Source organism: Hylobates moloch, unplaced genomic scaffold (genome assembly GCF_009828535.3).
Source record: "Hylobates moloch isolate HMO894 unplaced genomic scaffold, HMol_V3 SCAFFOLD_1, whole genome shotgun sequence".
Classification (NCBI taxonomy): domain Eukaryota; kingdom Metazoa; phylum Chordata; class Mammalia; order Primates; family Hylobatidae; genus Hylobates; species Hylobates moloch.
The window spans coordinates 223,692,365-223,706,025 of record NW_026652276.1 but is presented as its reverse complement, the minus strand read 5'-3'; the positions used below and the strand labels follow the sequence as shown (position 1 = coordinate 223,706,025).

General features: G+C 40.7%; 1 gene segment (V, D, J or C); it reads right to left on the bottom strand.

Moving 5' to 3' along the window:
* Nucleotides 1-11,303: 11,303 nt before the first annotated feature.
* On the bottom strand, nucleotides 11,304-11,888 carry LOC116812609 (T cell receptor beta variable 16-like). The segment is given in 2 exon segments: nucleotides 11,304-11,623; nucleotides 11,731-11,888. Coding segments are annotated over 2 exon segments (369 nt in total).
* Nucleotides 11,889-13,661: the final 1,773 nt, after the last annotated feature.

Genomic DNA, 13,661 nt, shown 5'->3' with positions numbered 1-13,661 from the left:
CCTCAATTTCAGAATGATCCCATTTGAATTTGTATGTCTCCTTTATTGACTATTCTCTTTCATCTGTGCTCCCTGGATTTGTTGGCCACATTTTTTTTTTTCTTGAAATCCAAGGTCACCTTAATCCCTCTAATCTCCCTCATTTTTTACAGCAGACAGTGTTAAAATTTTGTTCATTCTATATCCCAAGAGTTTATTCTCCTCTTTCAAATTCTGTTACTGTTGTTTCAGTTCAAAGCCTCATAATTTCTTGTCTAGGCTATTCCAATAATTAAATTTTTCTTTAAGAAATTTATTTTATTGTTTGTGCTATGAGACTTACCCTGCAAACACATTTTTTAGTGTATAATACAGTACTGTTAGCTATAGGTTAAATGTGCTACCTTTTTTCTTTCCCATTTTAACATCCCTCCATTTAGTTGCTTTTGACAACTTTGTCTAATATATAGATGACTTAATTTTTTTCTGGCTCAATAATATGAAAAGATCATTTTCGAAATCAAAAGAAAATTAAAAATCTTTGGATTCTCTATGGCTTAATTTTAAGCTACTTTTCTTGACTTCACCCCAATGACATTACACTGTGCCCCGGTTTTGCTGAGCCCATGTGTGCCTTCCCACTTCAGTGACTGTCCTGCTCCCCACTCTGCCTAAACTTTCATTTTCTAATTCCAATACCCAGTGCAAGAATCATTCAAGGTTGCTTTAAAACATTCTTTTCTGCCAACATTCTTGGTTTTCACCTCTAACTCTGAGCAAATGGAGCACTTTCTTTATGTCTAACTTAGGGGATTTCCCTCAGCCTCTACCACTTCTGTTTTAAGTGTATGTGCATGTGTGTGTGTGTATGTGTGTGAGTGTATCTGTCTGTGAGTGTAGCTGTCTGTCTTTCTTCCCACTAAATGGTATGTTCCTAGAAGGGAAAGTCTTATTCTTCTTTGTGTTGTTAATAACATTTATCATAGTCCCTGATGTGGAGGAGCTATTATTTAATAACTCTAAATTAATTAAATTTCCTGTTAGTCAAGATTGAGTTTATCCCCCCTAAAATTTCTAAGCAAGTTAACCTCAAAAAATACAAATCATTTTTTCTCTTTCCTGCTTCGTCATTCTTCCTTTAGCCGAGAAGTTACTTGAGTCCTTATAATATAATTGCACGGGTCTGGGGCTACTGGGTCTTCTCAAGAGCTCTAAGATTGATATGTACACCTGTCTTACTAGATAACTGAAGCCAGGATAATTTCCTATTGCAACCAGGTGATTGTATCACTCTGAGTAGCTGGTATTGTAGGGGTAACTTGCAGAGTCATTTTAGGCAGCAGATATTTTGCTGTGAATAAATATATTAGCCTCAGGCAGACTGACTACAAATCCTTGGGAATTACTTTTTCTGATTAATCATTTTACTCTAAGCAGCTATAAGCAAGCTGTGGTCCCATCTCTAGATTTATCAATACCACAACAAGAGACATTCCTCAATGTCTTCCCAAGCTTGTCTCATTCTCAACTTCTGATTGGATATTGTCATTTCTAGGTGACTGAAAGTGAAAACAAAGACAGGAACTGAGGAAAGGGCAGAAGAGTGAGCCTAATGATGCAGCCATCAGTGAAAAACTTCAAGCCAGGTCCCAGAACATCTGGAACTGGAATGCCCCACCTGCTCCCAGTAGAAAAGGCCACGTAACAAAGAATCTGGGGCCTAGGGCAGGACCAGTAGGTATGTCCCACAAACAAGGGAGAGACCTTATGTCTGTCGCTCTGTGGTTTCTCTACCCCAACCCAAATAGCCTGGCACATCACAGTCCCTGCATTAGCTCCTCCCTGTCAAGAAGCCCTACCTCCTGTGCAGCCTAAGTCAGATGTCAGAAATAGTTGGGCCGGGTGCAGTGGCTCACGCCTGTGATCCCAGCACTTTGGGAGGCCGAGGTGAGCGGATCACGAGGTCAGGAGATCGAGACCATCCTGGTTAACACGGTGAAACCCCGTCTCTACTAAAAGTACATAAAATTAGCCAGGCATGGTAGTGGATGCCTGTAGTCCCAGCTACTCGGTAGGCTGAGGCAGGAGAATGGCATGAACCCGGGAGGCAGAGCTTGCAGTGAGCCGAGATCGTGCCACTGCACTCCATCCAGCCTGGGAGACAGAGCGAGACTCTGTCACAAAAAGAAAAGAAATAGTCAAAACAGCCTCTCCACTAAATCCTAAGTATCTGAAGCTAGGTCTTAAGCATTGGCACTTTGTGTCTACTCATCATCAGTCAAAATATCTATGGCAGGTCACCATGGCAACTGTTCAATCTCATGCCAACCTTCCCAAGTGTCAAAATTTCTGCTTAGCCACAGGCAATGGCACTAGCATTTGCCCACAGTATTGACAAGTTTGGTGGTCACTGTATAGCAAGAAGACATAATGTGCTGTGTTCAGACCTCTGGGAACTGTTCTTATTCTTGTCTTTCTCCAGATAATTTGTAGTTTGTCTTTGCACAGTATTTCTGTACCTTTCAGCTTCCTATTTTCAACTTCCATTAGTCATCCTTTAGCTGTTGTGCCCCTGGGCTTTTTCTCTCTGCTTGTTCTAGTTCCTTTCTCATTCTTTAAAAAAAAAAAAAAAATTATATATATATATATATACTTATATATATACACACACTTTTTTTTACTTATTTATTTTTTTTTTTTTGAGAGAGAGTCTTACTCTGTCGCCTAGGCTGGAGTGCAGTGGCATGATCTCAGCTCACTGCAAGCTCCGCCTTCTGGGTTAATGCCATTCTCCTGCCTCGGCCTCCTGAGTAGCTGGGACTACAGGTGCCCGCCACCACGCCCGACTAATTTTTTGTATTTTTTAGTAGAGTTAGGGTTTCACCATGTTAGCCAGGATGGTCTTGATTTCCCGACCTCGTGATCCGCCCGCCTCAGCCTCCCAAAGTGCTGGGATTACAGGCATGAGCCACCGCACCCAGCCTTAAAAAAAAAAAAAAAAAATTTTTAATTTTTATTCTTTTTTGAAAATTTCTTTTTTTTTTTTTTAAATTTTTAGAGACAGGGTCTCATTCTGTTACCCAGGCTGGAGTTCGGTGGCATGACCATATCTCACTGCAGCCTCGAACTCCTGGGATCAAGCAACCCTACTGCCTCAGTTTCCGGAGCAGCTAGAACTATAGGTGTCAGCCAGTGCACCCAGCCCTTTGTCATTCTTAACTCAACATGATGATAGTAGAGCAAATCAAATTAAATAAAACCCTTGATTACAAATGCCAGCTCTACGATCGGCTTAGTGTACATCCTGCACTTACCCTCCTTAAACTTCAATTTCTTTGTTAGTAAAATAGGGATAAATCACATAATTTTGGGTTACTGGTATGGATGAAATGAAATACCATATGTGAAATATCTAGCATGGTACTTCACGTATAGCAATATCCTGCCTAGTTTTTTCTCCCTCTTAAAGCCCATACCACCTCTAATGAATATTACAATATGTTCTTCTAGGATATTATTGAGCTGATTTAACATAACTGTTGTGATGATCACTGCGTTTGCTTAGAAAGAAATTAAGATCATTCTTGTAATCTTACTAGAAAAAAAGTTACTGCTTCGTTTCCAATCTTTGCCATGAAACATACTCACAGTTGTGAGACATTGGACAAATTATTACTCTTTCTGAGCCTATAAAATTGGGGATAATAATACCTACACTAATAGTTCTCTTATTCACAATTAAGGGAACAAGTCCCATGTAGCATATGGTCACAGTATCAGCATATGTTGACCACATATGGTAATTTTGACATTTATGCTGATATTGTCTGGCACGGCTGGATTGACTGAAGCATAATGACATCTCTGGACAGATTTCTTTCCACTTGGATGGAACAAGCAAGAGAAATGCACACTCGTTGTTTGTAGTAGATTTGGAAGGTATCGCACAGTATCTGGGGGTAATGACAGAATAACCAGTCACGGAGTTGCTTCTGTCAGTGATCCAGTAAGAGCTAAACCGTGAAACTCAGCAAAAAGCTGAAGCACAGCAATCCTAAATAATAACACCTCATAATAGTAGGCCAAACTTATGTATACTAGCATTTGAGTTTTAGGCACCATACTAGAGATTTTCATTATCTTATTTAACCCAATACTATCAGGTAGGTATTATTATTATTATTATTATTATTATTATTATTATTATTGAGACAGAGTTTCACTCTTGTCATCCAGGATGGAGTGCAATGGTGCAATCTTGGCTCACCACAACCTCCGCCTCCCGGGTTCAAGAGATTCTCCTGCCTCAGCCTCTTGACTAGCTGGGATTACAGGCATGTGCCACCACGCCCAGCTAATTTTGTATTTTTAGTAGAGACAGGGTTTCTCCATGTTGGTCAGGCTGGTCTCGAACTCCCAACCTAGGATGATCTACCCGCCTCGGCCTCCCAAAGTGATGGGATTACAGGCATGAGCCACTGTGCTCAGCCCCAGGTAGGTACTATTATCTTCATTTTAGAGGTGAGGAAGTGAGGCATAGAGAGGTTCATAGTCTTGCTCATGTTCACATAGCGTTTGAGTAGAGGAGCCAGAATTGTGGTCTGCATTATTTGATTCCAGAGCCTACACTTTTAACTATCACCTTCTAGTGACCCATGGCAGGCAGCATCACATAGCTGGGTGGGCAGTGGACATTTGAACGTCTTCTTGAGGCATCCAGGATGAGACTTAATGCTGTGAACACAGATAGTTCCTTTGAGAGAAAGGTATTTCTTTAATCATGAGTGAGTAGGGGTCAAAGACTGTACCTATCAGAAGTCACATTGTCCAAGACATTAGGTGGAAGATCACTAATCTTGTTATATATTACATGTTGAAGGGACATTTTTATTACGTATGGAAAATATACAAAAATTTTTTATTATTTGTGAAAATATATATGAAACATATAAAACATGCCAAGGTGAACACGAAAGATGTTTCTATAATTCTGAGGATTTCCAAGGCAGGCAATAAAGATGCCTTCATTAAGGGAGTTATCACTGAATAGGGAAATATTTTAAGAGACCAAACAGAAGGCACAAGTTGGGAAAGAATCAAGTAAGAGAGACAGAAAGAAAATTTGGTTCAAATGATGGGCACTGGCAGAAGGGGAGAGAGAAAGGGGCTGGCCTTGTTATGAAAGCCCATCTGGGAAGAGCAGGAGCTCAAATGCTCAGAGAACCTGGAAACATATAATTAAAGCATGAAAATAAAACAACAAATTACTCAGTAAACTGCAGAGTGCTAAATGAACATGAGGTATTTTTACAGCCAATGACGTTGGCAGGGTGCACAGGAGACTAGAGAGAAGAGGGTGGATTTCTCCGGAAGGCCAATAAGTGTATAACAATTCTTTTATCCTGTTTCACTTTTATTACTTATTTTACCCTGTTGTCACTGGCATTTGGTTACATTTATGTATTAGTAGATGAATGAGGGAAAGTCAACGTCGGTTGGTTTTCTTCACAGAGAAAATAGGTCTGGAAATATCCTGGTAGGTTTATTAGCAGGTAGGAATTGGGAAACGTTGGAACACATTGAGAGTCAGTGGGTGCTGGGCAGACAGTGACAGAAGCACTAAGAAGACCAAGCTGAGTTTTTAAGTTGAGGCTTCATACACCACCTATCGCTAATACAAACTGTAAGTAGGGCTGAGATATATTTAAATAGTAAAATGACAAAAAGCAGACCAATGCTATAGCTTCGTGTTTATTTATTCTATAATTTAAAAAATCGATTTCATTAAACCGAAACAAAGAAATGAAGGTACTACAACATTAATAAACAATTTACTTTCAACAGAGATGCTATGATTTGTGTCATTATCTACAATGACCGTATAGTTTAATGTTCAAATTGAGACACTTTTGTATGTGAAAGAGGATGCTATTAACAATTATGACAGGACAACAAGACTAAACCGGGATTGCGTGGTAAATATGACTGCGCGGTAAATAAATCATGACGTCCCCTCCCCGGACTTTCTAACATGGTCCTTTACTGCCATCTAGCAGCAGTGGAGGGGATTGCAGGAACTGTATAATACTTGCACAAACCACATTTCAAATTAGCTTCAAAGTTGTGGTATCTAGGGGTGATCTATAATGTCCCTTGCAACCAGATAGTCTCTGGATCTGTGTTATCTGCATATGTAATTATGCTCATATTTGCCAGCTGGTAGTGATGTCTTCCATCGCAACCCTGATTGTCACATGTGTAAAATAGCTGTAGATAGATAGATTATACATACACACATATATTTATATATTAATACTTATATATAATGTATTTTTAATATTTGTATTAAAATTTACATAAAATATATTTGCATATGTTTATATATAAATCTTATGTGATATAAATATTTATATTTATATCAATAAATATATATTTATTTTTATATTTATATAAAATATATATAATATATATTTATATTTATTGATATAAATTTATATAAAATATTATAAATTTTATGTTTATATTAAATATAAATATATTTATGTTAAATGTATATATCAATATTCTAATATTTGTATAAATAAATAAATAGCTAGCGAGTCAAATGATCATAGTTGTATTAGATCTTAGAGACTAAGTGCAGCAAGTCTCTAATTTTGAAGAGGAGGACACTGACTCCCAGAGAAGTAAGAGCATTTGCCAAGATTTCACAGATGAAGGGGAGTAAACAAACCAGTTTTGGGATTAGAAAGCAATTTTTCTGACTCCAGTTCCAGTGTCTGTGAGTCTAGGGCCTCCGAGAGAGAGAGGAACAGTTGAGTGTTTGAAGTAACAGAATAAAACATCGCGCTCCCCTGGGCAGCCGTATGAGGAACTGAATTTGCTAGGACGGTCCCCGAGTGGGGATTTTAGACAGTGTTTCTCTGGCATCCATCCGCTAAGAGGGTCGTGTTGCCGTCTGCCTTGCGGTTTGGTTTAGTCACTGCCCTCCAGGGAAAGTTGGTCTTGTTGAAGAGGTGGATCTGCAGTAGTCAGCAGGCTGTTCCACAAATGTACATGTCATTGCCTCTGCTGGGGTACGTTGGTGGGGGAAGAGTTTGCAGGAGAACTGTGTTTGAGATAAAATCAGTAGGAATGTTTTTGTGTTTTGGTAAGTAATATCAACCTCAGATAGCTGGTCTCTGAACTTGGAAATTCGTCTAGGGCCCTTCCTTCTAAACATGTGGATTCCTCCTGATCCACAGAATGTCTCGTTCTGTATTTGGGTAGTTTCAGGAGCGCATTGCCCAATGTACCCATCACGACCATTTAAGACATTAATTCATGGTCTGGTACTCTCCTGGTAGCAGCTGCAGCCACAACAATCAACTCGCTTCTTTCTTCTGGGGTAGGAAGATAAGGAAGAGGCTTTTTCAAATGTTTTCTTGGAGTTCATCTGGGAGGAGAGCAGCCAGAGGGTTTGCACCCTGGAGGGAACTGACTCAGCCATGCTGTGCCACCGCTACTGCAGAGATACACGGCTGAGTCCCTCGGCTCTGTGGGATGGATCTTCAGCATGGAAGACATTCCGTTAGGTCTTTCAGCTGTGCATCATTCCTTGGGCATCCCTGAATCAACTGCAATGTTTTGGTATTGGAAGGAAATCAGAAACTTCATTTCTTGCCTCAGATTCTGTCGGTACCAGTGAACAAATATGTGACCAGAAGATGGATCGCACCTCAGAATCACCTCCTGTCCTATCTCGGTGACCTTGTGTCTGGGGGTCTGGCTGACTCCAGGCTCTAAGTGTCCTGTGGAAGAAGACAGAAGCCATAGAAGGTGAAGGGAAGCCCAAAGAAAACATCTTTTTTTTTTTTTGAGACAGGGTCTCTCTCTCTTGCCCAAGCTGGAGTGAAATGTGATCTCTGCTCACTGCAGCCTCTACCTCCCAGATTCAAGTGATCCTCCCACCTCAGCCTCCCAAGTAGCTGGGACTAGAGGAGCATGCTACCACGCCTGGTTAATTTTTGTATTTTTTGGTAGAGAAGGGGTTTCACCATGTTAACCAGGCTGGTCTTGAACTCTTGACCTCTGGTGATCCACTCACCTCAACCTCCTAAAGAGGTGGGATTACGGCCGTGAGCCACCACGCCCAGCCAAAAACATCTTTTATGCAAATTTTTAAGTATATCTGGACTCACTTGCCCCCAAGAGACACAGGGTCACCCAGCAGAGGAGCCAGATATCCATGGTGAGGTCAGGCAGGGCAAGGCACTCCCAGCGATGGGTTCTGATGTGCAGTAGCAAAGAATAGTGAAAGTTCTGGGTTCCCTTGGCTGCATGAGGTAGGATCTGGCTGTGACATAATGTCCCCAGCAACACCCACAACCTCAGGGCACCTTCCATAGGAGATGGGGGTCCTTGGTTCAAATATTTGGCCTCATCCTTATTTTGCTACATGGATGATGTTAAACAAGGCTCCAGTCCCACTTGCAGGTGCTTAGGAAAGTTGAAGATTCAGGAAAACATAAGATGAAGTGGAAAAGGAAAGAGAAGAAACAGAATAAAAAAATGAAGAACAAAAGTGTAAAACACTACAGAAGATTTCGATGTTATTAATCTTATGAAGTCCTTAGGGCAGAACTTTAGCACAAACAGAAATACTCAAGAGCAATGATATGTATTCCTAAAGTCCACCAACAAGAAATTTTGACTCTGAAGTTCTGACCCTGTCCTAGGATATACCTGTTTAACCCATCCCTCAGGTGATACTGAGAAAAGTTGTCTCAGACCACACTTCACAACTTTTTTCTTTTCTTTTTTTTTTTTGAGATGGAGTCTCTCTCTGTTGCCCAGGCTGGAGTGCAGTGGTGTAATCTCAGCTCACTGGAACCCCCGCCTCCGAGGTTCAAGTGATCCTCCTGCCTCAGCCTCCCAAGTAGCTGGGATTACAGGCTCCTGCCACAGCGCCCAGCTAATTTTTGTATTCAAATTTTTTTCAGTAGAGATTTTTTAAAGACTAAACAAAAAAGAAGACCACTTTCCCATTAAATTAGAATGTTAAACTTTAAATAGAATGAGAAGAATTTTCCTGGGAAAGAGAATATTAAATAGATAGATTTAGTTTCTGGGAACTGCACTGAAAACAAAAAGAATAGAGAAAATGAGAAACCTAGCTGAAAATGATATAAATGAAACTGAGCAAAAATTAATGCTCAGGACTTAGGACATGGTCAGTATTGTCAAGAGCTTCAAAGAGATCAAGCAGGCAAAGAAACACATATGTGTGTTTTGGTCTGGTAAGTATGTAATTTTAATCTTTAGGAGAAGAGTTTTGTTAGAATGGAAATATTTCAAGAAAAAGCTGAAAATGGCATCTAGAGGAGTGACTTCCCTGTAACAAAAGCAAAGATGTAGACCACCAACAGCAAGACTGGGCTTGAGGGAGAGCAGGAAAAGGAACTTGAAATGAGAACGTGTGGTATTAAATAGATCAGAAAAGTGATAAAGTGAGAACTTCTGTTTCTAGGGGTCAGAGTGAATTTTTTTCCCAAGAAAAGAGGTAACTTTGGACTTCTGGAAGTAAGACAACTGGGTTCAGCTTATACTGAAATAAGAGCAGATGTAACTGGGGAGAATAAAGGAACTTCTCTCAAGGCAAATACTAGGTAGTGACCAGATCTGTGAACAGAATGGATTATCAAATTTTAGCAGAGTTATTTTGAATTCTATAACTGCTCAATGTAAGTGTAGTCTCCTGCCTACGTAGAGTTGATACCATAATGCCTCATTAGGAATGTTGATGTTGAATACGTTGCCCCTCATTACAATTTGAATCATATACCTGAAGATTTTTTAATTGTCTGTGCATGAATGTTTTACACCAAGAGCACATTAATCTGTTCTCCTTCAGTGCCATAGAGGCCAATTAGTGAATTTGTAGGAGCTGAAGTTGTCACACTTAAAATGAACATGCTTTTTGTGTTATCTAGGTTTAATTTCTTTTTTTCCTTCTATTTTATTTTATTTATTTATTTTTTTGAGATGGAGTTTCGCTCTTGTTGCCCAGGCTAGAGTGCAGTGGCACGATCTTGGCTCACCACAACCTCCCCCTCCCAGGTTCAAGCGATTCTCCAGCCTCAGCCTCCCAAGTTGCTGGGATTACAGGCATGTGCCACCACACCTGGCTAATTTTGTATTTTTAGTAGAGATGGGGTTTCTCCATGTTGGTCAGGCTGGTCTTGAACTCCCAACATCAGGTGATCTGCTTGCCTTGGCCTCCCAAAGTGCTGGGATTATAGCCATGAGCCACCACACCTGGCCGGTTTAATGTCTTAAAGAGAGATTAACCAGACTCTTTACGTGGTCTGATACTGTTCTAAATAATAAGGTTTTGATCCCCTCTCCAGACTCTTCTCTTTTCCCAAGGATTGTATATTCCAGAAAATGTATTAATTATCCCTGACTTCTCACTTGTGATGGGTGCCTATTGGATGTTCTGACCGGATTCCACCCCCTGAAATCCTTGGTCCACAAGGTCACAGGGACAGGCTCTCAGATACCATCTTGTTCAAAATAATTCAATTCCCTTGGATTTCCACGAGCACATTCTTGAGTAAAGCAGGATCACATTTTTTTTGTCTCCTGCACCCTGGATTTGTAATCTAGCATGAGAGAAAGTCACGTTTGTCTCAATTGACTGGAGGGCTAACACCTGAATGTGCAATTTTCTAATTACTGTAAGACCCAAGAAACAGAAAAAGACGACTTATAATAAAACAGAATAATGAGGCCGACAAGGTATATAAAAAATGAGTTGTCAATCGACCATGCCATGGTTCTAAGGTTTCTTTTCTTTTCTTTTCTTTTTTTTTTTTTTGAGATGGAGTCTCGCTCTGTCTCCCAGGCTGGAGTGCAGTGGCGCCATCTTGGCTCACTACAAGCTCCGCCTCCCGGGTTCACGTCATTCTCCTGCCTCAGCCTCCCGAGTAGCTGGGACTACAGGCAGGCGCCCGCCACCACCCCTGGCTAATTTTTTTTTTTTTTTAGTAGAGACAGGGTTTCACCGTGTTAGTCAGGATGGTCTTGATCTCCTGACTTCATGATCCGCTCTCAGCCTCCCAAAGCGCCGGGATTACAGGCGCGAGCCACCGGTTCTAAGGTTTCATTGCAGTTTATTTCTGGAAAGTTCCTGTGTTCTTGCTTTGTGGTTCTATGGGACGTACATTTAGCCTTAGAATACATTCCCCTTTGGCTTAAGCTAGCTCTAGTTTCTGTTATTTCCTTCCAACCTAGTACACCACCCACTTCCTGAGCTGGGTCCGTGATGAGTTTGTGCCCTAAGATTAGCTAATATTTAACACTGTGGATTGGCTGCTGGCACAAAAATACACGGCTGAATCCTTCAGCTTCGTAGCCTGGATCTCAAGGCTACAGGGTGAATTTAGGAGGCACTTAGCTGAAAATCTTTCCTTGGGCATCCCTGTTTCATCAAAGATATTTTCATCCTGGAAGGAAATCAAGAACTTGAACTCTTTTTTCAAGACCTGTTGGTACCAAAAAACATAACTGTGTCCTTTTATTGGGGCACAATATAATTTTGCTTTCTGTCCTTCCCCTTTGACAAGATGTTTTGGAGTCTGGGTGACTTCTTCACCAGGAGAACCTGTAAAGAAAGCAGACAGGAGTTGGAGACTGAGCCCATGAGGGAGTTTGATGACATGGATGAAAGGCTTAGAGCAGGGAGCTGACAACTGCAGAACAGGGACTTACCTGCAGCCAGGAGACAAAGGATTGTGATGCAGGTGAATATTGGGCTCATGGCAGAATTAGGGGAAGAGCAGGCAGCAGAGGCAGGTGGCTATCTGTGTGGCTGTCTCCACCTCTATCGGCGGCTTCTCTGTGACGTGATCACTTCGTAGAATCTAATTGCCTTTGGCATCCTGCTCTATACAAGTAACACAAATTAACAGGATATATGAAACAATTGTATTCAGCCACTGGAAAGCAGACAGCGCAGGACTGTGATTCTGCCAAAGCACCAAAACATGGGGCAATTTCTGCACACACACAGTGGGGAACAGAGCAACAGAGCGTTGCAAATTTTGAGTTGTGGAAACGGGTTACAAAATCAGCAGGGGCTGAGGCAGCTAGAATTTTCAAGGAAAGACCACCAGAGAGGAGGAAGCTGCACAAGAACTCCATATGTCTGGAAGAATTATCTTAAATTCTTGGCTAAACAGTAATATGTGTCTGTGTAGGAAAAAGCTTTAAAAGGCATTGGAGAGAAACCCCAGAAAGGCTTTACCGGCATCTGCGGAATGGCCATGCTCTAGTAATGAGACAAAATTAGGCTAGAGCAGGAGTTGAGTTGGTGAACTACAGCCCATGGTCTGGACACCTATTTCTATAAACTGTTTTATGGGCAGGGGGCAGGAGGGGAGAAGTAGTCCAGAATGGCCACGTGAGGAGTTTTGAATACCCTCTCCCCAGAGAAAAAGACATAACTGCTGAAAATTTAAAAACAACCATGGGGGATCTCTGAAAATTCATGAGTCACGATCAATTACCTGAATCTGACCTTGGGTTAATACTTCTTGGCCTCTTAGAGAGTTGGAAACATCTAGTGTTGTTAATCTCTATAGGTGGTGATGTAATAAACCATTCCATAGTAGGGATATCTGCATTGTCTTTCAAAATTAAAATGAGTATGAGGACACATTCATTCTCATCCTCTGAAACCGACAATCTAAAGTTAGGAGGTACCAATTCTTTCTTATGCTCGTGAACCTTATGTATTCAAACATCCATTTTTCCAATCCATCATTATAAGTATTTCAGCCCACTAAAGGCCATAAAATACTGGCTTTTAGAAAGCTATTCTGGTAGATTTCAGAAATCCCGTTTCTTCTAAACAAGGCTATGGTACTTTATATTTTGTATTACTATTAAAAATTTAAGTCAGACTCTAATAATTTTAATATATCTTCTAAAGCAACACATCTAACTTTTTAATAGAATTCCTATTTATATGCCACATGAGTGGTTCATCAACAGATTTATATTAGGGAAAATAGTTAAATGCATTATAAATAATGCATGATCCAGGCAATTTATTTGTCTTAAGTTCTGGCACAAAGTTTTAGGAGTTCTAATTTTCCTACTTGATAAGAAAACTGCAAGACTGCACCAATGTTCCTATGAGGGAAGTTTCTTCTCTTTCTTAGGGCATGGATTCATGAGAGTGAGGTTCTGTCTTGTCTAGTTTTGCCCTTAAATGCAAAGAGCTATACAGCTATAGGATTCCTTACAAGTCTAGAGGATCACAGATGTCTGCCAGACTGGGTTTGCACTGGCCAGTGTTAAGGTAACAGGTTCCTTCTTATCCAGAGTGGCATTGTTCTCATCACGTACATCTCTTTGGTTTATAGCTTCCAGGCATTTAAAACAAGTCTATCTGGCTTGTTTATTACCTTATTTCCAGAACCTGGAACAATGTCCATTATACAGGAGTTCCTAAATACATATTTGCTGAACAAATGGCACAAGAATGAACATCAGTAGGCAGTCTAAGTCCTGAGTCTTGTTTACAGCATTGTAAGTTTCATCGATCACATCTGAGTGTCACCTCTGTTTCTGTCTCTGTGATTAGGATATCCACAGAGTCTGTGGGACTAGAATATAGGAGCAGGGGCTGGAGAGGA